The following is a 27,908-nucleotide window of genomic DNA, read 5'->3' on the forward strand; positions in this document are numbered from 1 at the left end:
TTACGTTTTTGGCCGATGTAACGAGAAGTAAAATAAGATTGAAATAAAGTTTAGAACACCTCAACAATACTGAAATTTCAGTTTCTGCTAAAATTTCAGTTGGGCCCCTATGATTTTGAACGCTAGCATTGATTTAAGAAAAAATACTAATTTGTTCATTTCATCTGCTTATTTTTACTTTTAATAACAACACTTTTCCTATGTAGTGGACTATTATAAGAAAAGTAACATACATAAACAAAATCTGTGACGTCACAGATTTAAAAATCTTCCCACCTTTCATTTTCCATCTCGGTTGTGGTGTATGATGGTAGTAGAAATGTAAGTGATCAGACAGTTCCAATCATTTTTGACAATCGCGACGGTTGTTTAGATTCGTTTGTTGAAAATTTCAACTTCTATTTAATAGAAGTTGTTGTTGTTGTTAGAGATGTCTAAATTTTTCGTTTATTTCGTTTATCGTGGGCCAATATTCGATTCATTCGAACAATTGTCCTTCAGTATTCGATTAATCGAGCGAATATTTATTTCTTGTAGTTAAAATGAACAGACATATATAATAAAAATATTATGGTGTCATGATTTTAAAAGTTACATTAAATATAATTTTCAAATGAACATGGTGCAGCATAATAGTTTTTGAATGAAATGGTATTTAAGTATATTGATAAATTTACCATTTCATAATTATTTGCGGATCATGAAAACGATCCGATTGAAAACCGACAAGGCGTGTTTTTTTATTTCGAGTTAATCATTACCAGAACTATTGAAGTTTAGTTAATAAACGTGAGATGAACACAAAAATTTAATTTTTGACGTAGGACTACGTCTTTCATTTCTATACCGGGGTGTAAAATCATAGTTTCGAAAACGAAAGCGTTACGCCGGACACCGAGATTTTGGGCGTTAATAGCTTTTAAACAACTGAACGAAATGGTATGATACATACTTCATTCGAAAGATAAAATGTCTACGCGTTATATACTTGTTACTTTTTCATCCAAAAACTTGTTTCAATAGCCTTAAAATTGCTTTCAAAACAGGCTATTGAAATCACCAATCGGTATATAAGCGAGCGCCGCTCGTAAACTCACTCAGTTATAATTGAACAGCGATTGGAGCATGTTGTCGCTCTTCGTTTATCATGAAAGCGCAGATGAACGGTGTCACCAAGAGCCTGTTTGTGCACCTTAGGCCAGAAGAGAATCCATCAGGAGGAGAGTGATGCCACAAACGGTTCCCCGGAAAGAGATCGGAGCAGCCACCACACACACACACATACACGCGCGGAACTCTTCGTTTGGGTGCCATTCAGCATCGAGAAAATTCCGGAAAGATTCAATCGTTGCTGAAAAATAATCTGCCAGTTCCCTTGGGAACTGAAAAATACATTCATGCGAAAGAGTTTATTTTAATGTTTTCTAATCATATAACACAGCGACCAAATACATTTGGTTTTGTGATTTTTCAATCAAGTGCAATTAACAGGTGGTTATCAAGTTAGCATTAACCACTGGTGGTGGACTTCGAGAAAAATCGAGAAGAATTCGGAAAGATGTTACTACAAAATAATCTGCCAGTTCCCCTTGGAATTGAAAATAACATTCAAGCGAAAGAGTTTATTTTAACGTTTTCTGTCCATATAATACTGCGACCAAATACATTTGGATTTGTGATTTTTCAATCGAGTGCAATTAACAGGTGGTTATCGAGCATTACCCACTGGTGGTGGACTTCGGGAAGAATCCGGTAAGATACCGCTGCTGCAAAATAATTTGCCAGTTACCCTAGGCATTGAAAATAACATGCAAGCGAAAGAGTTTATTTTAATGTTTTCTAACCATATAACACTGCGACCAAATACATTTGGTTCTGTGATTTTTCAATCAAGTGTAGTTAGCAGGGAAGCTTCTGAAGATTATTCTTCCCCATCAGTAGGATATTTTCGTATCCAATATTAGACGCATAAAACCTTGTACCTCCAACGTTCGAAGTCCCCCAAATATTAATTTATTCATTCATTCAGAATGGATTCAGATTCAACAACACTAAATCAACGATAGTCCTACGTCACCATTGCGGTTATACCATAGATATAACCCACTCCCTGTTTTTTATAAAACGAAAGAAAATTGCGATCTCAAAGAATCGCTCAAAAATCATCCACTTGCATTGAGGCTTTATTTTTTATTTTAACCAGATTCGGTACCAATCCACAGATTATAACATTCGATAGAACGCCTTGGGATAGCAGTTCGTATAGCTGTTTCCTCACCACTTCCAGCAATCTTACAATCTTACATTCAAAATTTTAAGAATATCCTCCTAAGATAGAGCCGGCACTCTTATTCCCAAGCAACGACTCCTAACCGCGGGAATAACCCGCGAAGTAGAATTGGCGCACAAAATCAATCTGCACGTAGACAAATACTTTTCAATGGTTCTTCTCAGCGTATCCTGGGTATCTTTGGTCAGCTAATCCACTTCGGACAAGACGAGTCTCATATTCCCTCTACCCACTGGGATCAATTTGCTTGATCAAATTCGACACGACCACCCTGTTATATATCACGGCAACCGATGAATTCAACTCGATGTGGTAATTACTGCTGATGGTCCTGATTTCCACCTTCCGGTTCGAGGGCGTTGTGAAATTGATTATTGCGTAGCCGTTCCGCGCCAGATGGTAAAGTTTCCGCAGCAGACACACGAGCTTTCTTACTGGCCTGGAAGGACCGTAGAACATGCGGGAAGTCTCTCTGGGAGCAAAGCTTAATCAGACGCGTAGCTTTCGTTTTGTGGTAGTCCAGTTTGGACAGCTGGAATTCGGTAGTGGTCAACCCAGAGAGCCATTGTATACAAAAACATTTGATGTATAATGTATACAAAAATACTCGGTGACTTGTTGTTTTCGTGTTGGCCTTTGTCAAAGTAAGAGCCCCCACATGCTGCAGACTTGTCGACCGATAGTTCGGTCGGCTTCTTAATCAGTACGGAGAGGTATGCATGTGCGCACATTACACCGATTCAATTGGGTCGGTTTTGGCACCAGTACGCCGATCCGACCAAACTGTCGGCTGAAAAAAAAAGTCTGTAGTGTGCGGGGGCTCTAAATATCATCACCTCCAGAGATGCCAGATGTTTTTTTTTTGAAAGTCTTCGACAAAAAATTGAAATGTTGATGTGTATAAATGGCAGATATTTTTGTAACCGCGAGAATAGCAAAGTAATGTATGAAAAAAGGGGTTGTTAGCGCAGGGAATCAAGTCATAAAGAGTAGAAATACCATATCCCTGCAGCCAGTAACTGCAAATATAAGTTTGCAACAGGATAGGCAGGACATCAAACATCAGTAAAATTGCGAACATGTCTACAAATTTAGCACCGTTGCAATGATGAGTAAAAAAATCGAAATCGAACGGGTTTCAAAATGCATTATTTTGCTAATTTCAAATCCGATCGGGATCCGCAATAGAGGGGATAGTCATGGCGTGTCATTCCACAAACTAAGTACTAATACAAATGACACGTGTAATACTACGTAAAGTCGGCGAAGTACCACTAAAAACATTAAGGCCATCTGAAAAGATGAAAAGAAAATCCATGCCTGAAAATACAATATTCTTCAAATTATATTTAAAATGAAACTGTATATTCACATCTGGCATCCCTGGTCGTAAAGAACGATCACAAAGAGGCGAATGTTGTGAATATTGCCAAACACCAAACCATCAGCTAGACTTTTGAGTGTCGCACTATTCTGACATTTCAGCAACAGGACACTCACCAAAGAGCTCGGATTTCTACTGTCAAGTAGAAGCTCACCATGTGTTAGTGTTGTGATAATACTCTTCTCGCACTATTGAACTGGCTTTGGGATGGTCACCAAAGATAATCGTAGTACAAAATTTGTTGATTATCTTTGTGTGAGTACCATCACTTGAGTCTCACGAAAAATCGCAGCTCTGTTCCTAACACGGATTACAAAATCGGGAACGAATGGTTATTCAAGATTGCATTGAAGGATATGCCTTCATATCTTCTGCTCACTGAATTCCTACACATACCATTTTATGACTTGCCTAATCATAATCATGTTGATAAACAATTGCTGCGATGACGCCGTACACTTGAGAGATGCAAACTTCAGAAGGAAACGTAAAATAGAATAATCATTTGATCATTCTTCCGTTCACATATTTTGTCCTAGGCATCATACGAAATGTAAATGGACTATCATTAAATTTACTTGTAACGAAGAACGTAATCTATCACAATGCATGAATTGACCTTATATATAATTATACAATCGTTTTACTCACAAAGCAAATATATTGAATTCAATTGAATTCGAGAATTGTTTCATTCAATCAAAAATTCAATCAATACAAACAAATGATTGCTACGCTAAGATAGTCCCACGTCAACCTTGCGGTTATATCAAAGATGTAACCCACTCATTTTTTTCCGGAAGCTTCCACAGGAGCAATTTTTGACGTAGAACTATGTCTTTCATTAAGGGTGCCAAATCATAAAACAGGTCACGTTTTTATGAAATAAAGTTAACGTTAATAACTATTTTTGCCGCGAACGGATTTTGGCGATTTACATACTAAACGAATCGGAAATTCCCTAAAATTTGTTTATTATGCTGTACATTAAAATCCTTTGGTTTGTAAATGGTTAAAATTCATGAAAACTTTAAGCGTTTCTATTTTCCCATACATTTGTTCAGTCCATTTGTGTGCTTTCCCGAATAGAGCTGTCAATAACGAGCAACTTATCGACGACCAACGGAGGGGAAATCGTAGGATATGAAGTCACCGTGAACAAAGGAAAAGAAGAAGAATGAAGGGGAATACTTGCCTAGAGTATAAACATTGGATCTCGCTGAGGCAAACTTTCATTCGGCATCGGACTATTGAGCAATCCAGTTCACTTTGCTTTCGCTGCGCTTCGATCTAAGATTGGACCCCACCAGTGGTAATCCAACTTGGAAATCGTCGTTTGATTTTTCTGTTCGTTTTTCGCGTTATTCGTATCGTGTGTTCTTCTTTCCGCGTCATAAATTGGACGCTTCGCATAGTGTGTGATGAGCAAGAAGAAGAGGAAGGCTGGCTCGAGCTCTGCAAAAAACGAACGCATTGCCGGGGGCAATGAAATTTCGAGGCAAGCGTCATCTAATGATGAACGCGATGTTAGTTCAGTGAAAAGCGCTCGCACTAATCCGAGCCTTCGCATCGAACAACAGCGAAGTAGGCGACTTCGGCGCGTCGGTCGAAAATGTAAACGCCGTTACCTAGGCAGCAACCTGCTCCCCCCGCTGGTGGTGAACGCGGTTGTTCTTGACAAACTCATCAGCGAATTTGCATCGATGTACAGCAGAGTACAAGCTGTGTGGCATAATTCAGTGTTTTTCCAAGTAGTGAACATTGTTTGTTTTCCGTCATAAGGGCTTCGATGGTGCTTTTGACATTGCATGAATGTATTAAATTGACGTCATGGCGAAGCAGGCGTTAAGATTGTGCGCCAAAAAATCATTTGGGGAATACCAACCTCTTCACGTGCCAGTCGCAAAACTGTTTTCAACTAGAATTGCATTTGCGCTAATCTTGATCATAATGAAACAGTGCTACTCTTTTCGAGGTTGTTGAGATTAACAGACAGAGTTTATTTCGTTTATTTAGTCACCAAGAAAGTAAATGCCGTTCTGGAATTTTGTATGTGATTTGGTTTCGCTTGCCAGTAGCAAAACTTCCTCCACTAAGGTGAGGCGCAAATTGAGATGCATATAGCGCGAGTAGCTTGGCGCGATACAACGCCTGTTTTTGTGGCTAATGAAAACAGATAGAACGGCGCAAATTGGCCAGATGACGCGAGATGGTGGAGCGCTCGTGAGACACGACTCGCGTGACGCTGTGGCTGAACCACAGTTTCTCGTGCTGGTCATGCCGGTTGTGGTAGTTGTGTTGGTGAACAATCATATAGCGCCGTGGGTTTGACACTGTATGGCTGTACTGGTCGGGTGATTGTGTTAGTAAATAAATATATCGCGCAACTCTGTGTTAATCAGTCATTGTATGCGAGTGGCATGTTATTTACACCAAACTGCGACTCAATATGCGCTCCACCACGCTACGTTTGTGGCACGTATGAGTCGTGTTGGTAGTCTCACGTTCGCTTACGAGCGCTATACGCTTCGTAATTTGCGCCTAGCCTAAGGGTGACAGCTGCGCTTAGCTCGAGTATGAGAAAGTAATGCAACTTTTTTTCGAGGCCAGTAATATAAACAGAAGTGTTTCTTTTGAGAATAGCGCAAAATGATGAGAAGTGTTTATATTCCTAGTAGTTTCAAGCCAACAATGTATGGCTCTGTATGCATGATATGGCGAACGCTTGTTTGGCGCTTGGTTTACGTTGTACGAACGATGCCTGGAGGTGCAATTCCACTGAGGTAATACTAAATAACATGTAGCATGATATTTGATGCTTGCAAGTGTTGTTATTGTTGTTGTTTCCTCGCGGTGCCAAAAATATATTGGTATAATCAACTGTAACCGAGTAATGTCAATTGCGAAAAAGGCCACCGGAATAGCGTTCGAGGTAAATTTTCAATGCATTGACATGAAATAAATTGCGACATACGATCAGCTAGTGTATTGTTCTACGAAGGCAAGAATGAATCATCAGTCAATTATCGTCAACTGATTCTACAATGAAAAAAAATATTTCAGAGATTGTTCTACTAAGCAGTTGTTTCTAAAATTTCACAGCATTATAGAATAATATCCGAAGGTTTAAACAAGCGACCTTTATAATATAACAGCCTAGTTCTACGTCAACAATGCGGTCGTATCTTGGACACAACCTCCTATAATTTTTTCATCTAGTTCTTTTTTTCCGCAGTAATCACTGTAAAATCGCAGTGCAATTGAGTTATGACATTTCAGATGCCACCAGAACCGGTGAACACTTACCTAATTCAGTTTATAGCATTCAAAATATGAGAGGAATTAGAACCAATATCCGTCACCAATTTGGGGTAGCGCATAGTGATCCCCGGTTTTTGAAATTAATCGTTCATCAGCTAATCGAATAGTTTTCAGCAGTTCGTTATTCGATACGATTAATCGACCCAAATAATCGATTAATCGATTAATCGCAATACTGAGAGAAATAATCCGTCAGACTAATATTTCTCATTTGCTAGAAAGCCATATGGAATCAAAAATATGTTAATTCCACCTGAAAATCAATTATTATCCTTTACGCTCCCCTAAAGTCGTAAAGAATGCTCAATTCGCGTTGACGGCATTGAGCTTCGTTTATAAACTTAAGGGAGCGTCAAAGATAATGATTGATTTTCAGGATAATGTGCGATTCACATAGCACGTTACGGAGAAGAACGTCTACGTTCCGTCAACGTCTCCACCAATTCACACATGCAGTCAATGCTTCCACCAGCACCGTCACGTCAAATGCTAAACGAATGATTTATTTAATTTTATTCATGGTGTCGCCACCTACAACAATTTTAAATTGCAATGCCCTCTTTCAAATCAGCATGCCTAGAATCAGTTCTAAATTTTAAAAAATTCAATGAATGATTCTCATTGAATTTTTCAAAATTCAATTATTCAATTCAATTATTTAAATGCTTATACCCCGTAGTCCGACCCTTATGCAATAATAATAATAAATAGAATAATTCTTTCAACTAGTCGCGAATGATTTTCACTCCGAAATTTGGAACTAAGAGATATTTTGGCATAAAAAGTACAGTAAGTTACTTGTAAAGCGATATGCTGAGGCACCACTCAGTGTCGCATTGGAGTCGGTTTTGACCAGTAATTGGACCTTTGCGACTGGTGGCGACTTTCAATGTGGGGCCATAATTTGGGCCCCGAACTCAATGTTTACAAAAATGTCCAACTAGAGGTAAAAATGTCTAATTAAACGTGTTGCATCACAGATCTGTTCAATTAGCTTAATGTCGATGTAGATGTAAATTACTTTACAATCAAATCAAAACAAAAGCCGAGACACAAAGCCCAGACAAAAACCAAACGAGCCGTCCGTCTCCGTCATTATTCTTTTGTATAAACCCTGCCGGTCGTTTTCGTTGAACGTATGCTGACGGGTCGTTACGTTGCTGGTGTATGTGAATGTTTTCATGAGAATTGCATGGTAGAATCATTGACGTATCGTGACGTGACGGGACGTGAACGTGACGTGTATGTTGTATGTGAATCGCACTTAAAACTGCAACGGCCGTACTTTTTTTTCTCTCAGCGTTTGGATCGATTAATCGACGTAAATTATTCGTTCGCTTCGATTATTGGTTGTGCAGTATTCGTTCGATTAATAATCGATTTCTGTAGGAAGTATTCGATTAATCGATTAATCGAACGATTATCGGGGATCACTAGTAGCGCAGATTAAATAAAAAGCACACCGTCCGTTAAGGCTGATTTAGACGATGCCAGTCAGCGCTCTAGTTGAAGTATCCAGTGAACAGAGAACAGACACTCTGTTCAAGTTACTTGTACCAGTATCGAACAAATAATTGGCCTCTAACTTGAACAGAGTGTCTGTTCTCTATTCACTGGATACTTCAACTAGAGCGCTGACTGGCATCGTCTAAATCAGCCTTTACTTGCTAATTGCAACTGTCTAATCCAAGACGGGTCTATGGTACTAGGTGAGGCCGTTTCGTCATTAAGTTGGTTAGAGGAGCGGTATATGAAAACAGTACGGAAGAAAGCAGAAGGGGAATTTTTTCCTTGAAGCGTGAAAGAAACAGACTGATCACGAGCGACCTTGGGCACAAGCGTATTGTGTTTTGTTTACAAACAAAACACAGTAGAGTAATTCCAAATGAAATCGACAAATGACAAAACATGAGTAATTTTGATTCGAATGAAAGTGTGTATTTCGTTTGGGTTAGAGGAAATATGAGTTTTCCACAACAATTGGGAATTTATTGACTCAAGCGTAACTTTTGAAAAGGGCGTATCGATTTGAGTAAGAGAAATCTTTGATAATTTATATCTAAAAAAATATGAGTCGTACCGAAATAGTGTCTTAGAAAGAGTTATACAGTATTGTTGGCTTAATTTGAAAAAAATATACACTGAGAAGAAAAATTAGTACCCTTTTTTTATTTACAAAATAAAATTTTAATTTGCGATATCAAAAAAATATGTATTTTTTTATATTTCTTTCAATTTTTAGAAGGAGATTGATAATAACCTTTTTTGTTTTAAATAACATCAGGATCCATCATTTGTGATTAAAAATGACTGCTAACATACAAAAACTCGAAGTTTCGAAAATTCCTAAAAATTCGACGTTCCACAAAGTTCGTCAAAAATAGTTTCACCATCTTGGGCTCATTTTTTAAATTTTCTACATGACTTCTATTTTATATGAAAAAATTGAAAAAAATATACAAAATACAAATATCGCAAATTAAAATTTTATTTTGTAAATAAAAAAATCACAGGAGGGTTGTGTCTGAGACACGACCGCATAGTTGACGTAGGATTCCGTTAGGCTAGCTTTTGATTTTGGATATGTTTGAAGAATTTAACTCTTTGATAATGATTTGGTGGCCCCGAAAAGGGTCGTTTTGTTTGGTTGTGGGGTATTGTTTGTGCACTCCACCAGTGTTTACAACCGAGTGATGATGACAGAAGGATCCTTTCCAACTTTTCTCGCCGTATGAACTTTCCTTGAGTGAAAATGAACAAAACCAAACAGACAGCTTAAACCGAACGACCCGTTCTCAAGCGGGAACACACCTTGGTTTTCATTTATGAAAATTAAAATAAACCGTTTCATATATCAAGTCATTTTTAACACAACTGCTACCATATACAATTTTACACTCATGCTAAATTCTTCACAATACACGATCGGTAATTGATGTGAAATTTCACGAAGCAACCAACATTAAAGTTCCAAATTTAAATTTAATTTGGTAGAGTTAATCGTATCACTTACTTTACTAGCAATTTAAAAATGCCCCCGACTTGCATATATTTGCAATGCCTATTTCCCCCGGGAAATCGGTGGGAACAATAACTCCCCCTACTTTCATGTGTTTGCAATGTCGATTTCCCCCAGGCAGCTTGGTTTAGATGTCTCTGTTAGGGAACCACCGCATGTGTCATCAATTTCGACCACTCAGAAGTGGGTATTTCCGTTAGGATAGGGGTTGAGATTTTTCAATTGTTCGGTGATTAGTTTCATGACATATATTATTTTATTGAATATAAAAAAAGAAAAGTCACGGGAGGGTTGTGTCCGAGACACGACCGCATAATTGACGTAGGATTCCTTTAGACAATCAGTTCATTTTGGATATGTTGGAATAATCACATCGTTAAAATCTTCGATAATGATTCGGTAGCCCTGAAAAGTGCCGTTTTGTTTGGTTGTTGGATATTGTTTATTCACTCCACTAGTGTTTACCGAGTGATGATGACAGAAGGATGGTAAACAGTCGTTGGATGGCGCGTATCAGATAAAAGATACCGAAGTGGAACGAGATATGATGAAAACCGGCCTCTGTGATCCTAGACGAGATGTCTCCTGTGTTATGTATGAGTGAAATAAAGAGAAAAAACTCATAAATGTAATATAAGAGAATTATGAATACCGAAAACAATTATCAATTTTTCTCATCAATAAAAACATGTTACTTTGATGTTACTTCTCGAGCGATAACACTACTTGGTTTTATTTATGAAATTTGAAATTAATCGTCTCATATTTCAAGTCATTTTTAACACAATTGCTACCACATACAATTTTACATATACACTTGTACTAAATTGTTTACAATACACACAATACACACGAAGCAACCAACATTGAAGTTCCAAATCAAAATTTTATTTGCTATAATTAATCGTATCACTCACCTTACTTGCAATTTAAAATTGCCCCCGACTTGCATATATTTGCAATGCCGGTTTCCCTCGGTGACCTAGGTTTAGATGTCTCTGTTAGGGAACACTTTTCAGTGAGAACAAAAGCTCCCCCTACTTTCGTGTATTTTTATTTTCTGTATTATAGTGACTTTCAACTCATTTGGCTGGTTCGTCACTTTTACTTCCATTTTTGGAAGAATGTCGGGAGTGAGAATTGAACTCGTGACCTTTAGCGTGAGAGGCATGGATGTTACCACTACGCCAGATCGGCTCCACACTTTCGAGTATTTGCAATGCCGATTTCCCCTATGCAGCTTGGTTTTGATGTCTCTGTTATGGACCCGCCGCATGTGTCGTCAATTTTGACCAATCACAAATGGGTATTTCCGTTAGGATAGGAGTTGAGATTTTTAAATTATTCGATAGTTAGTTACATGATATATTATTTTATTCAAGGTGAAAAATTGTTATAGACGCAAAAATTTCATCAATCCATAATGAAATGACTGATCAGTAAGCGTTTGAAATTGGACAAGTTCCACGATGTGCTCGATTTTCGATTTTCAATTTGTACCTCAATATGTTCCCGAAAGACGTAATCCTACGTTAAAAAAGAGTACTAATTTTTATTCCCTTTGTTTTTGCTTTTAAATTAAGCCAACAATACTCTATAACTCTTTCTAACACACTATTTCGGCACGACTCATATTTTTTGAGATATAAATTATCAAAGATTTCTCTTACCCAAATCGATACCCCCATTTTCTAAAGGTAAGCTTGAGTCAAAAAATGAACCATGAAGACGTATTTGGAAAAGTTGTTGGAAATTATAAGCAAATTCATTAAATTTCATGAACATGACGGTATGACACGACAAACATATTAAAAGGGATTATCTACTATAAAAAAGAAAATAAATTAGAAATATTTTTTGAAATATTTCGAGAATGGCTACATTTAGAAGAAGATCGATAATAACCTTTTCTGTTTCAAATCACATCAGGATTCATTATTTGTGGCTAAAAATGATCATTAACATACAAAAATTCGAAGTTTCAAAAATTCCTAGAAATTCGATGCTCCACAAAATTTGTCAAAAATAGTTTTACCATCTTGGGCCCATTTTTTTAATTTTCTGCATGACTTCTATTTTGTATGAAAGAATTGAAAAAAAAAATAAAAATATATTACTATTTTGTAAATAAAAAAAATAGTACTAATTTTTATTCTCAGTGTACATTTTTTTCATATTCAACCATCAATACTCTATAACTCTTTCTAAGGGTGCTCATACACTGTTTGACCGAAGCCAAATATTTGACTCTTTTGACAGATAAAATTTGGTCAACGTGTACTGATCAAATATTTTCTACACAAAACACGACAAGCAAATATTCGAATATTGGATGCCTAAAATATTTTTTCAGTCTGTTCTTCGAACCTGTCGGTACATGGTTAGGTTACCTTGAATATTTCAGTTCATTTTTTCCATGTTCGGTGTTTGATATTGTTTACTACTGTTGAAAATTGAAGAGTGGCAAACAAAACAGTGTTTGTACAAATATCAAATCAAACCTTATCTGTCAAAAAATATAAAATATTTGACCTCCGGGCAAACAGTGTATGGCCACCTTATGACACTATTTCGGTACGACTCCTAGTTTTCTCTTACTAAAATCGATACGCCTTTTTCAAAAGTTACGCCTGAGTCAAAAAATTCCCAATTGCTGTGAAAAACTCGTATTAACTCCAACCCAAACGGAATACACACTTTCATTGGAATAAAAAAAGGTTTTTAAAATCTGCATTTTTAGGACGATTTCATTTGGAATTGCTGAGTAGGCTTCCAAGATGGCTGAAGAGTGATTTTAGCAAGTTGGCCCACCGTAGGATATACTTCTACGCGCCTTGGTCTAATCTTTTTATTTCCAATCTTATTCATACATAAGGTGGTGTGTATAGAATCCTACTTGCATGTGTTAGTAAGACCACAGATATCTACTACAGATGTTCCACCACAGATATGATACGGCAATATAATATTAATACGAGCGAGCGAAACAAGTGGCACGTTTCAAATAAGCACGCATTACCTTGTCACCTATTTACGTGGCCCAGACCGAGATGGATATAGATCTCCTTTATGCTGGAAAGTGTTTTCTAGGAGTAAAATTAGAAAACACTTTCCAACTTCAATTTGTAATGAGATGTTATATTATCACGCTTCTGCGCAACAGCATCATTAGCTATGTGGATAGTGTGGTCGTGTTAAACAGTCTTGTAGTCTAGCCGGCCTTGGTTCAATCTCCGTTGACGTCGTTTGGACTTTTTTTTGTGCGTTTCGAGTGTACTTGTAACCGTCGTAACAAAACACATTTTTAGAAGAAGTTTTAGAAGAAGTTATGAATTCAAATCAACTGTCATTGCCATATATATTGAAATATTTGATAAATCAATACACATTCCGCAAATGGGGGAAAAATTTTGAACGCACATTGTGTCTGATAATGGTCTTGTATCATAATAATGAGTTTTAGTAGAAATATACGAGGGCAGTCCGATAAGTACTTAGCCTACAAAAAAAAATGTAAAAGTGGCGATTTTTTTCTCAATATCTCCTTTTAGATCGATACACTTTACCCAGCGATGCTCCAACTTCTTTAATCCATCTGAAAAATACGATTTCTCGAGGTCTGCAAAGTAGGCCTCCGTGGCGGCGATGACCTCCTTATTGGACTCAAATTTCTGCCCGGCGAGTGACTTTTTAAAGAAGAATAAAACAAAAGTCGCGCGGAGTCAAATCTGGAGAATACGGTGAATGGGGCAGCAGTTCGTAGCGCAATTCGACCAATTTGGCCGTGGCGATGGCGGAATTTCCATTTTTTTTTTCATTTTTCTAAAATCCGCGGACACGCCCGCTTCCACACACGGTCAAAACAAAACTACGAGTCCGATTCGGCTAAAATTTCGACAGCACCCCCGTACACCCCAAAAGTCTAGACTACGTGTTTTGTTCATTCAAAAAACAAATTATAACAATTTCAAACTATATTCGGATAGATAACTGATAGATAACCTTTGTTTCACACCAATTCGAAACAGTCTGAAGTCAGAACTCAACTTTCCACATCTTAAATAAAGCTTAGGAAATACACCCCCAAAGTTTAGAAATACACCTTTAAAGCTTCCAAAAGCTTCGCACCATCAAACGTCAAATGAGATCGCTAAATGTTTACATTTTTGAAATGCCTCAGCTGTTTCTGCGTGGGAAAATGAGATCGTCGAACGATAACGCAGATTCAGGATGGATTTGTCTCACAACTGTTTTTGTTTTTTTTATCGCGATGAGTAAAACAAGTTTCGAGATTCACGTACATCCAACGGTCAAAGCAATAGTTTGAGGATTAATAATAGCTGGAGCGAGATCACGGAAGAAAGTGTTATACCAATTCGTTCCCTAACTGCAATCTTGTATTATTTGCCATTCTAAAACCGGTCAATTACGCCTCCATGGCTGCAGCAAGCATATGTCCTCATACTGACCATTCCAACCTCCCGCCGATAACCCTTGGATCTCAACAAATATCGAGTGATGCGAGACACTCAGTTCTCACAACAGAATATTGAGAACCGTGACGATAATCAGGTTTTCCTCTCTATCAAAAGCTTCCAACCAAAGAGACGTGCGCATTTCACCCTCGCAGCCGCTGATAATTGTTTACATCTTTCGATGGCACTAACACAACCTTCCTCGCAGCGCACGCAACGACGGAAAGAACACAACCGATTGAACTTCGCGGCGGACGAGACCGAACGAACACATCCTTGCGCAATTGTCCGACCATCTCGCGCGGGTGTCTGACGGTTTGTGCCACTTGTCTTTAGTTGTATTTCGGACGCTTTCGCCGTTGGTTTGCGAGGAAGGGAATATTTCACGTTTCGCGGTTGCGTTTTTGACGGTTGACTATTACCATCATCCATTTCGGTGGAATGATCAATCTGCTCATTCGGAAAAGTGTTCCCATTGAAAGTATGTTCGCTCGATGCACTCGGACAGCTTTCGTCACTGGTCGTTGAACTTGAATGTGTGGTACCCGCGGATCAAAGGGAGCAAGCGAAGCGGTCAATAAATCTAGATAGAAGGGAATCAAACGTGCCGCCCCGCTCCGTATCTGGTATTTGTCAACATGTGCATCAAAGCATTCGGACGGATGCCGAATCTGTGTTGAAGTTATTACAGTGAGGCGAGTGAAGAGGGATGCTGCTGGTGTGAGGGTGAATGGTGGTCCCTCGCGTAAGCAGATCGGGTTTTATTGCATTCAAGTGCGAAGAGTAGAGTGCCGTAAATTTGTGGCGTTGCGCTGTAGTGTGAGTGAGTGAGTGAAGAGTGTGGCTCTGAAAGTAAACCAACAACAAAGCGAGCAGCAGCAGAAGTCAAAGAGGCCGACATACGCGCGTGTGTGGCTGTGTTTGTGTTTAGACGAATCGATGGTCTTTTGATGTGTTGTTTATTGCATTTCGAATCTAAATAGTCGTGCGTGTGTGGTAGTGTTGTAATAAAACAGGAAAAAGTGTGCGAAGTATAACGAAGTTCAGAGCAGCGCACGAAGCGAAAGCTGCAGCGATAATATGTCAACAATGTGTTCTTTGATAGGATCCTTAGCTTTGATGCTGAGTTATGCAAGTGTTGGATCATCTGTCCAACAACAGGAAACCTTTGGAGGTCAGGAGATTTCCAGCATTAGCTCGGATGATTTTCAGCACCACAACCGATGTGAACCGATTACAATCCCATTCTGCACCGATATTCAGTACAATAAAACAATTATGCCTAATTTGGTTGGCCACACCAAGCAGGAAGAGGCTGCACTCGAGGTTCATCAATTCATACCCCTCGTCAAGATAGACTGCAGTCCGGATCTAAAATTCTTTCTCTGCACCTTGTATGCACCTGTTTGTACGATTCTTAACTTCCCCATTCCACCTTGCCGTAGCTTGTGTGAAAGTGCCCGAGTATGCGAAACTATCATGAGGACTTTCGACTTCCAGTGGCCGGAAAATTTAGAGTGCAGTAAATTTCCCGAGGACGGTAAAGAGCTGTGCGTTTCGCAGAACAATTCATCCGAAAGCACTCCGATGCCAACGAACGTTATGCATACGACGAAGCCACATGTACCCCGGAAGAATGTTCATTCCAGCGTCACTAATGTTGCCACCGGGCATCGGGAACTCGGTTTCATATGTCCGGTTCAACTGAAGGCTCCCACCATTATGGGATATCAGCTGACTGTTGGGGGAAAGGTTAGTACTAAGCTAGTTGTAAAATACCCTTCGTCCACACCCCCTCTGATTACGATATCAAGTTTGTTATGTTCCTTCAAACGAACAGCCTTTGTCATTTGTTAACTCCGTTCAGAGCAATCGTGGATGAGTCGCATGCCACTTCTTGTGGTCTGACAGACAATCCCCGTTTGAACCAGAAGACGGAGTGAATTTTTCATTTCGAACACGTCCGTATCGTATAGCCGTGTAAAACCGGTAGCAAACCCTCCATGTCAGCTGCCGACCGGACAGACACATATAAAAAAAAACAACCAACTGGCAAACGATGCTCAAAATCGAAAAGCCAGCTCAATTCTCGATGGTGGAGGAGATGGTAAAATTTGTCCCGGCTGCAGCGCATCCAGCTGATGAAGAAGCCTTAAAGGAGGTGAGCGGTGAGCTGTTCGCTGTCGGGAAAGCATCTTTATTCATAACGTGAACTCAGAGATGGGCGTTGTCTGTTTAGTAGTCTACAAGTGGATGCAATGTCGATTCAATTTGTTCACTGGGTAGAACAAAGTGACGCTAATATTTATAAGCGGGGAATCTAAACACAGGATGAAAATCATTTTCCCATAAAAATTGTAATCTAATGTTCGCCAGGAAAAAAACAAAAGCAACAACTAATAAGTTGTCGAACAAAATTCTCAATTGAACTTCCATCATTTGCCTTGAGCATCACATCACGCCGCGCCAATTTCATCTGGCGAAATGATTGATACCGATCAATGTATTGATGAAAACGGAGGGTGAGTAAAGCTGAGTCGTGAACCCCGTCCGCGGTCCAGGAGCAAGCCCCAGTGTAAAGCCAAGCAAATAAAATGCAATTCCTTGACTGGTTTACATATACGGTAGTAGTACGGATTACTTGTTGCATCAGGGTGCAAAAATAATAACACGAAGAAACTGGTAATTTCTGACAGTTTAATTGCGTGTTTACGAAAGAAACAACGTCTAAATATCAGTGTTGTTTTTATGTTTGTATGCTGAGAAAGTCACGAACAAGTGCAGGAGTGTACATTCCGGAGCAGCAGCACTACTCAAGATACAACGCACGCTTCGACAAATTTACAGGTTTTACCGGTATTGAATGCAATGAGTTATCATTGACCTTCACACTCAAAACGTTCGAGGTGCTAGACAATCTGTGTTTTGAACCTTTAGATATGAACATTTCCTTCACAAGTTTAGCAAACATTTTCTTGCATTATAATCATTTCTCCGTTTTTTTGACGTAGAACTACGTCTTTCAGGAAGGGTGCCAAATCAGAAAACAGGTTACGTTTTTGTGGAATAAAGTTAACGTTAATAACTATTTTCACAGCGAACAAATTCTGATACATTGCATACCAATGGAATCGGAAATTCTCTATGATTCGTTTAATTGTACTATACAGTACAATTCACTAATGCCTAAACAGTTTAAATTAATGAAAACTGGAAGCATTCTCATTTTCCCATACATTTATTCTGCCGATTTGTATGCATTCCCGAACAGAGCTATCAATAACGAGCAACTGATACATTCGTTTCTGTCCGTTTTCAACATATTTGGATTAAATAAGCCATCCGCGATTTGAAGCCACATTCTTTGTGTGGACACCGACTGGACAACATCGTTGCTGGACGAGCTGGACGGCGAGGGATCGAGTGCCTTTCTCAAGGCTAGAGGGCGGAGGTGGTAGCGCTGGAGTAGAATAGAGTAGAGTTTTCAAAGGGCCTTTCTCAAGGCTAGAGACGAATGAACTGCAAAAGTTTAAAGTCTCTATAATACAATACCTTCCTATAATACAAGACCTACCTTCCTTCCTTTGAAGCCACACCACTTCTCGTTTGGTGGTCATCGAAGCAACATGATTGCCGCAGAGCGTCGAGCGGGAGAGGATTGTTTTTTTGTCGGGTGAAGGAGGAGGATGGAATTGAGTTTCCTTCCACAAGGGCCCTTCTCAGGGCTAGAGGTGGAAACCAAAAATAGAATAGAATGAAAACACAGATGCGTGTGAGCTAGCATAACACAACGAGCGGATATCATTCATGCCTAATGCTGATTACACACGCATACACACACAGCTCTATACAAGGAGAGGAAACCCTCTGTATCGAGGTGCGCTACGACAAAGAAGAGCAGCATACGAGAATGTTTTCTGCTAGTGTGGATAAGGAAGAGTATCCAAAACTTTGGAATATAGATATACACTGCATTTATTTAGATAAACGTATATTTCATGAAAATTTGCTTTCAAATTCCAGCAGGGAAACCTTATTGTTGCATGTTGTGAGGTTCGATCACATTTCAAGCGGAATATAGGAGCAAAAGGGTTCATAGTTTGTGATCGATATCTGAGTGGGAAGGAGAAAGTTTGATACGAGTTGAACCAAATAAACGAGAAGTGCTGATAGTTTTCGATTCTACTCAACTCTTCCGAGTCTACTGAAGTAATAAATAATTAAATAGCTAAAAAAATATTACAAAAATTTCGATGCATTCGAAAATAATATCCGAAGTGATAAACAAGTGGATTGAATAATATAATTCCGTAGTTCTACGTCGAAAACTGCGGTCGTGTCCTAGATACCACCCATTACAATTTTTCACACTTTGCAGTTTTTTGCACTTTGAGGAACAGCGTGAAAAAACATAGAGACAAGACACGACCACATTGATGTGGGTGAAGATACCAATAAAAAGATACCAATAACTTTTAATTACAACTGACATTTTTTGTAGCCGATGATAAGACAGTTTTATCATTTAAATTAGAAGCACACCATCCTACGAGAATATTCTGAGATGGTGGAGTGTTGGAATTGACCTATCTGGTCATGGGAACCATTTGAAATTTCAAGAAATTCACGAAAATGGACAAGTCCTAAGGCTAATATTTTTCGGAGGCGATAGAATGTCAATTTTATCATTTGAATTAGAAGCATACTATCCTCCGAGAATATTCTGAGATGGTGGAATGTTGGAATTGACCCATCTGGTCATGGGAACCATTTTAAATTTCAAGAAATTTACGATAATGGACAAGTCCTAAGGCTAATATTTTTCGGAGGCGATAGAATGTCAATTTTATCATTTGAATTAGAAGCATACCATCCTCCGAGAATATTCTGAGATGGTGGAATGTTGGAATTGACCCATCTGGTCATGGGAACCATTTTAAATTTCAAGAAATTTACGATAATGGACAAGTCCTAAGGCTAATATTTTTTGGAGGCGATAAAATGTCGATTTTATCATTTGAATTAGAAGCATACTATCCTCCGAGAATATTCTGAGATGGTGGAGTGTTGGAATTGACCCATCTGATCATGGGAACCATTTTAAATTTCAAGAAATTTACGATAATGGACAAGTCCTAAGGCTAATATTTTTTGGAGGCGATAGAATGTCGATTTTATCATTTGAATTAGAAGCATACCATCCTACGAGAATATTCTGAGATGGTGGAATGTTGGAATTGACCCATCTGGTCATGGGAACCATTTAAAATTTCAAGAAATTTACGATAATGGACAAGTCCTAAGGCTAATATTTTTTGGAGGCGATAGAATGTCAATTTTATCATTTGAATTAGAAGCATACTATCCTCCGAAAATATTTTGAGATGGTGGAGTGTTGGAATTGACCTATCTGATCATAGGAACCATTTAAAATTTAAAAAAAAATCCACGCGAATGGTTGAGGTTTATGGCAACTATTTTTTGTAGCCGATGGAATGACAATTTTTTCATTTTTGACTTAGACGACAGGATTCTATCTCGTTTCTGAAAGGACTCAAACTGGACAAATAAAAATACTTCAAGTTAAAAGGTAATATAAAAATTTATTGATGAGACTTAAAAATTATATCATTTTAATTTTCGAACATATTTCACATTGTTTTGTAGATGGAATTTTTAGCACCATATTTGGGGCGCATCTACTGCAACACCTCCGTCCACATGATTGACATGACAAAATTAGTGATTTCAAGCTGCTGCAGTATAAACAAATTTTTATTACTGCTGTATTTAGGAGTTTTATTTTGATTTGTTTCCTCTCAGAATCCATGTTTCCTAGCCCGGTCAACGGTTTCTTCAAAAGAAAGTTTTGTGCATATTTAGCTACATATACACCACAGTTGTAGTCGTCGTTTTGCTTGTCGTGCGCAATATTTTTCGAGCCGCTTTGCCAATTGGTTGAATCAAATGGTTGATTTTTAAGTCTCCGAATAGAGCTTACTGCCTTCAAAAATTCTTCTTGTACGTCCTTCAAATATGGGGATGCTGTTTCGAGAGGATCTAAATAAAAAGTTTCTCTATTCATAAAATCAGCAATGAAGAGAACCCAATGGTTCCCTCTTCCAACTTGCTTGGTGGGTGCTTGCCCAGCTCTAACATTCAAAGGAACCACCCATACTCCCGATGTATTGGTTAGAACTGGTAAAACATAATCTCGTTTCCTATCCAATACTTCTTTTAGTTGAGTTGTATCAAACAAGTTTCTCGACATGTAAGTTGATACCAATTTTACGCTTTCGACCTCACATTCTTTTATGGCCACTGCAATTATCGCATCTAAGGTTTCTCCATCCATATATGTATGTGCATCGAGCGTTTGAAGCATTTCTGAGCTTACAATCATACTACTTACTCCTATGCTCTCATATTCTGAAGGAAACTCACCGAAATACCATTTGGTGGTAACTGGAAATTCAAATCCTTTGTCAATGAAATGATGAATAGAGGACAGATTACAGGTAGTTTCTAAATCTTCTTCTAATGATCTTTTTCTGTTGTTATCACTGTTTTCCTTTGAATCTGGGTGCTTCTGTGTTGATTGTTCAAGTTGTGTGTTTAAGCTGTTAGTTTCCTGCTTCTTTTTCTTCTTGAACAAGTGGGTTGAAGCATCTTTTTGAAAGTATGGACTATGCCATTCGTCCTCTATGTCTTCTACGTTTCCGACAAATCTGTCATATTCTGCGATTCTATCATCTTGACGTTTTTTAGCATTACTTATTCCTTTATCAGTAGCGTATATATCTTCAATGTCAAAGTCGGAAAAGTGGAACAGAGATTCAATATACGATTGTAGTTTTCGAAGAAAATGTGTTATTCTTTCGTAGAGCTGACCTTTCATAACATTGTGTTTCAATGTTCGGAAGAAGCTTTCAACCCTTGCGTTTGAAATAGTATCCGGATTCGAGTCAATTTGAGATACTATTATATTTGACCACAAACAAACCACAGGCATGTATTTTTTCAAGGCGACATCTTCCAAGAATCCTTTGAAATACAGTGGGTTCTGTGATCCTTGGCTGAGATCATCTATTTGTTTTAATGTTGTTTCAAATGTTTCTTTTAACAACGCATAAAAAGGCGATCCCAAGAAGATTTTGTCCTCATCTTTTTTTAGAATTTCTGGTTCACCGATGCCAGTATAATCAAATTTACCAGCGCTTTCTGAATCGAAGCTTGTTCTATCATTAATTTTTGCATCTAGTTCTTTTAGTGATGTCTCAAGCATTCGGTTCTCATTTGCAGATCCAAAAATGCATGTCATAATGATAAACAGATCGATTAAGTCCACTAAGTTTGTAGCACGTACAGCCAATCGCATACAGTCCATGAACTTATGTTTTATGTTGATTGGAGCAGATTTCAAGTCCTTAGAAACTACATTCATGAAATGACTGTAGCATAAATGAATGATAGTGAAATTGAGATTGAGTTCTCTTATGCAAACTTTATAACAATCTCGGATATACTCTGGTAGTGTATGGTGTTGATTATTAAGAGCCCGTATCAATCCACCAATCAGTGACCAGCTCCAATCAACACTAACAATTCTCGCTATTTTATTCAATTTATTCATAGAGCTGCCTGACTCGTACGAAGCACGAAATATATTCAACCAATTGTGGAAGTCTACTGTTTTTTGGCTTTCAGTCACAAAGGTTGTTACGGGTACACTAAAATTTGACCGGTAATTGTATGCGACCAAAACATATATTTGAACACGCTTCTCAGCTTTTGAATATCGTACAACCGATCCAGTACCATCCATGTAGAAAATAGGACTGTAAGTCTTGTTTTTTCTCAGCTCTTTGAACATTTTTGTATTAAAACAAATTACACCAAAGGGCTTTCTAAACACATTTTTGATATAAGATCCGTTATCCTCAGACATTTTTATCAAATCTTGAAAATCATCAATATCCCTGTTAAGCTTCGATTTAGCTTCACTGCTAATTTTTTTCAATACATTTTTGCTGACAATGTCTACCTTCTCGAATGGTTCCCTTTTTTTCTTTTCGTTGATCAACTTAGTTCGTAATTCAAGTGGTTTTTGGAGCTGCAGTTTTTTCATATTTATGTTTCTTTTTACTCCTTTGCAATATGCCGCTTTCAGGTTTTCCCCGTGTATCAGGGTCATAGCGACATTAACATAGACATCGACTTTATATATGTTATCACCATCCGTAACAGAAACAATTTTGAAACGATAAGATCTGCAGGTCTTGTGAGCGCAGACACCATAAAATAGCCAGCCAGATTTGTTGCAATTATGAGAATTTATATTGATTATACAATAGATATTGAATTCTTCATATTTGATTTTTAACAAATCTTCTAAGGCCACTATAAAAGGCCTTCTATGCTTTTGTTGCTTATATTTAGCATCGCCAACCTTGGTTTTGCTTTGCATTATATTATGTTGATCATAATGTTTACACATTTCAATGTTCTTCTTGTTGATGTAAAAAGAACACTCGTAAATTGAAGCACCACTATAAAGTCTTTTTGTGGCAGTTGCCCCACATTCCGCAACCTTGACATTGTATTTGATCCTGTTACTGTTGCCTTTTTCTTTTATCTCTTTTCGTAGGTTTTCAAAGTCCGTTGTATTGAACACAAGTTCAGTTACATCTACATCACTGCTATAAGTAGTATCTTGTGATTTGGTCGATCCTTCAAGATCATTGGTATCAAATGAAACAATCGAGTCTTGCATGTCGTTCGTTGATCTCTCTTGCATTTGACTTACTGATGTTTCAAAAATGCGACATTCAATTTCTGGAGCATTAAGTTCCATTCCTTTCTTACATACTTTTGCAGGAAACTCGACGGATAATGATTTTATTTCGACACGCGATAAATCTGTTCCTTTCAATAAAAATCCGAATGGAGGTTGCTGAAGAATAATACATATTAATACATGAATAATTAATTGGAAATGTCATCTTACTTCGTTATCTTTTCCCGTATTATCAACGCCGTCAAAAGTAGTACTTTGAGAGTCGGCCAATTCCTCGAAATCGTTTGTGTCAAATGATACAAATGATAATGTTCTTGTTTCGACACGTGAAGGAGATGAGTTTGTTTCGGACATATGATCTGTTTTATTTAATAAAAGCTGCTAAATAACAACTATTAATACATGAATTAATAAATAGAAATGTCATCTTACTTCATGAACTCCAACGCAGTCTTGTGGCAAGCAGGCACTTTCATTCTCAAAAGAACATTCTTTGAAATTATCGATCTATAAAAATTTGAAGTTACTGTATGGCGTGACTATTTCAAAGCAATTTGATATTTTACACTTACGTTATGACTTTCAGCGGCAATTGAATGTTCAATATTCTGCGGAAATGATTTCACATTGAAAATTTCAAAATAGTTTTATTAATTTCAGGAAGCTTATAACAATTATAAGGGTTCTCACCTTTCGTTCTGCACGATACTTCTTATATGTTGGATTACAAGCGAAGTTATTCCTAACTTTTTTTAAGTTAGGTGCGCATTTTTCGTTTAATCCCATTTCTACAAGAATTTCTTTCAGATTCTTAGAATTCAATTCGAATAGCTCATCCAACTCTTCTCTAGCGATCAAATCATTCGCTGCATCCCAACAATTCTGCAAAGTAATCTCAGGAGCAAACCGTTTTACGGATTTTCGATGTTTCATTAGAAGGCTTTTGATTACCTTCATACTAGGATAGTTCGTTTTATCTAATCCCATACGCTCCAAAATTACTTGCATGTTCTTAAAATTTAACTTGAAATCATATTCTAGGCACTTGGTTGAAATTAAACTGTTAACCGCTTCTAAACACATCTCTAAATTAATTTTATAAGAGGATGCCATCTTCACAGTACACATTTCTCAATCCTTATAGTACTCCGGTTGGAAAGGGTCTGACTAAATTTACTGTAGGAAAAAACGACACTAGTTTTCAAAGTCCAAATTTTCACTATAACTTTCTCTAATGGTTTCTAAATACACGTGGTGAATAAAAACTTATAAAGATGGATCATATGCTGCTCTGCTACTTTTATACTCCCTGAAATTGGTGGGGTGTTTGTCCTGTCGGCTTCGCTCGGTTAGCTCGGGTGATATTAGTTTGTTGTGTTGATACTGCTTTCATCTCACTTTCGCACGTCTCTCGGTGATGCGATTGAATGAAAAGGATAGAAATTGTTTCGGCTGGTGTACGGAAAATTAGTGTTCCAAACGAAATGGATCGTCGTGGAATGGATCATGTTCTGCTCTGGTGGGGTATTTGTCCTGTCGGCTTCGCTCGGATAGCTCGGGTGATATTCGTTTGTTGTGTTGATACTGCTTTCATCTCACTTTCGCACGTCTCTGGGTGATGCAATGGAATGACAGGTCATGTCGCAACACGTATGCGCTCGCTCCGCGTGGCGCAAACAGTAGATATTATCGTCTATTACTGCTATTAATCACCTAATATTATTCTATACACTAACTTAACGAACCAAAAAAATAAACACCCTTATTCTTGTTTTCGAACGAACACAAAACGTTCGAAAGAATGCCTCATTCGTATCCTTGGTTTCGTACGAAAGAAATCTATCCGTTCGAACATTCGAACATCGTTCGTTCGAACGAATTGCCCTATCCTCGTTTTCGTACGAAAGTGTTTTTTCATCGGTCAGTCAAACGACACTTTTGAGTAGCGAATCAGATGAAGCGTAGAAGAAAATTTAATCGATGTTTACGTTTTTGTGGTTTATTCAGACGCATAAAATACTCAAATTGATTTTCTCTAATGTTTATTTTAATTAGGGTGGGAAATTTCTATAGAAGCAGATAAAAAATATATAGACATGATTTCTTGATCTGTCGATATTTTCAATTTCGCTGCCGGAGAAAATCGTTTGGTCGTCGAGGATTAAATGAATTGCTGCTCGTTTGTGTTGAACAGGTGAACAATAATGGCTTGAGAGTTTTTAACCTGTCCTCAATTACCATCGCCAAGGTTCGAGCCATACAAATTAATAGTTTAGTTAAACGTTTTGTTTCTGAAAAAAATAATACGTGAAAATTGATGATAATTACTTAGTAGAATATCGACATGCTGAAATTTAAACTGCTTAGCCGGATGATTTTCAATTTTTATCCGTTGAATCCATTCCACGTACCGTGTTTCATCCCTTTTGATTATGAAATGATATTCCTGGTCGACATCTCTTCTTATAATAGGAAACAACGGAAATTATGTGACTGTTGGATTTCGCGTTATGATCATAGGCTTTAGTATCACTAACGCAAATTTCTCCATATTTTCATACCAATTCGTTCAACTTTTCAGACCCATTTATCATTGGGTTCTGGTGGAAACATTCAGAAGCTCTTTTAATAATACATTTAAAGAACATGTAGCAATAGTTTCTATTCATGTTTTTAAAAAGTGAACTCAGGGGTATGAATGCCACACAGAAAAAAGCGCAATTTTTATTATGAATTAATTTTGTCGTAATAAAATTTTTACTGAAGTCATAGATTAATACAAACTGAACCTACCTCAATTTCCATGCATTCGTCGGATTCCAGCTGTATTCCACTTTCAATATCATCACAACTCATCGCAATCGTTTCATTGCCGAACGAAAATTCGCCACGGCGCAACTCCGCCACCGAATATTTTCATTACGATTCGGCGCTAGAGTACGTGCTCCCGTGGCCGAGTGGTTAGCGTCCCACACTATCATGCCGGGGGTTCGGGTTCGATTCCCGTTCTGGTCGGGGGATTTTTCGTGAAAGAAAATTCTTCCGGCTTGCACTGTGGTCACGCGTATTCTAGAGCTTGCCCCTCCAGAGTACATTCAAGGCGTGTTATTCGGCATAGAAATCTCAACCAAGCACTACTAATAAAAATGACGCAAGTAATGCTGCGTTGAGAAGGCAAAAGTTTCACTGGAACGGTAGTGCCATCCAAGAAGAAGAAGAAGCTAGAGTACACAACTTCACTTTGGTGACTTAAGATAATAGCGCTGACTTAGTATTTTTTTTATTTTGCGCTTTTTTATGTCGAAATATTTTTCAGTGTTGATCTTAACGCCTACAGAAAATGTATAGCAGACCAGGAGACAGACACTTCTGTCGTCAAAAATTTCGGCGGTCGACGCCATATTTGAAAATGTCGACGCCGGTTTTTTTCAACAAGAAAAATGGGGCCAACGGCGACCGCCGCTAGCTTATTTTTCTAGTTGACTCGATCGGCTACGGATGTTTTTAGTTCATTCAAGTCTGTTCAGAAGATCGGGACTATCCTGTACCGCCTAGTATGGAAACGACCCCGTGTTAACACTAGATTTACCAGCTATTTATATATACCTATTTCTACCAGCACCAGTCAAAATGACTGGTGTATAAGAAAAAATGAATATTGTGGTTCCAGTCTGTACTATTACTTATCAAATGGCGAAAATAAGTTGAACAATATTAATTGTGATAGATAAATGGACTAATAGACATTGTCAAATAACAAAACACTTAATTGTTTACAGTTTGTTGCTCACAATAGATTTTGCAGTGTATACACTTTCTACATAGACTTTTTTTGCATTTATTGCAAATATTTGTAGTCTTATTGTTATTAAAATATTCTATTTGACACCATTTGCGTACAGAAACAGTGCCATTTGTAGTTGGTATATCAGCTTCGTGTGGTATTTGCCTTGAAGTCTGATATTCTGAAGCAAGTTCTTTTGCTAATTGAAACAGAAAGTCTTCTCGTGAGATATTTTCTCCTGTTATGTTTTGTTCAATATCCAGCTATTTCTTCCGGCTGAAACTAAATTATTGAAAAACAGTTGAAGTGGTCACCTTCTGGAACCTGATTTCCATTCGATCAGTGACATCGACGCCAAAATATGTCTGGTTGCCAATAGAAGCGCGTATCGTTCCAAGCAACGAAGTATTTTGAGATCTTAATTTTAACGCCAAAGGAATACTTGTAAAAAATATCAGTTTTACGCTCCTTCATGGTATACGGTTCAAGAAATTTCATTACGACAAATTTGCATAGGGGGATTGATGCATTTCGAGTCTCGCTTTTTCCTAAATAAGGAAAGCCATTTATCACATATTTCGTCTCTACATCAGACGCCAATTAGAATTTTATGCTAAATTTATGGGGTTTGTTTGGAAAATACTGAGTAAATCTGCATCTGGCCTCCGATGGAAAAAGTTGCTTATCCCCGGTAATATAAGTTCATCCCCTGTTTGAAGCTATTTCCTTCGTACGCCCCACGCGCGCACAATATTGCAAGAGATGCCTTCAATTTTTCTTGTGTAATTGTCCATTTTTTTCCAAAACTCGAGAGGCTTCTAACTCTGTACAAATTCGT

The 27,908-nt window shown here is 37.9% G+C and overlaps 2 protein-coding genes across 7 annotated transcripts in view; one reads left to right on the top strand and one right to left on the bottom strand.

Moving 5' to 3' along the window:
- The first annotated feature begins 14,812 nt into the window (after nucleotides 1-14,812).
- LOC129771434 (frizzled-like) overlaps nucleotides 14,813-27,908 on the top strand; it is a 291,047-nt gene continuing 277,951 nt past the window's right edge. The window contains exon 1 of the mRNA XM_055775067.1: nucleotides 14,813-16,241. Within this exon, the coding sequence (XP_055631042.1) occupies nucleotides 15,570-16,241 (672 nt within the window). The 5' untranslated portion in view covers nucleotides 14,813-15,569. The remainder of the gene's footprint in view (nucleotides 16,242-27,908) is intronic.
- Nucleotides 19,880-27,854, bottom strand: LOC129771433 (uncharacterized). 6 transcript variants are annotated; one of them, XM_055775066.1, is made up of 4 exons: nucleotides 23,859-27,854; nucleotides 23,719-23,793; nucleotides 23,497-23,664; nucleotides 19,880-23,442 (listed from the first exon to the last, which is right to left on the bottom strand). In XM_055775066.1, the coding sequence occupies exons 3-4, from the start codon at nucleotides 23,638-23,640 to the stop codon at nucleotides 20,113-20,115; spliced, it is 3,474 nt and encodes a 1,157-aa protein (XP_055631041.1). In that variant the 5' UTR covers nucleotides 23,641-23,664; nucleotides 23,719-23,793; nucleotides 23,859-27,854; the 3' UTR covers nucleotides 19,880-20,112. The 6 variants fall into 6 exon arrangements, with proteins under 6 accessions (XP_055631041.1, XP_055631040.1, XP_055631039.1 ...); XM_055775065.1 differs by having other exon boundaries at nucleotides 23,497-23,667; XM_055775064.1 differs by having other exon boundaries at nucleotides 23,497-23,793.

Source organism: Toxorhynchites rutilus, chromosome 2, assembly GCF_029784135.1.
Source record: "Toxorhynchites rutilus septentrionalis strain SRP chromosome 2, ASM2978413v1, whole genome shotgun sequence".
In the NCBI taxonomy this organism is placed as follows: domain Eukaryota; kingdom Metazoa; phylum Arthropoda; class Insecta; order Diptera; family Culicidae; genus Toxorhynchites; species Toxorhynchites rutilus.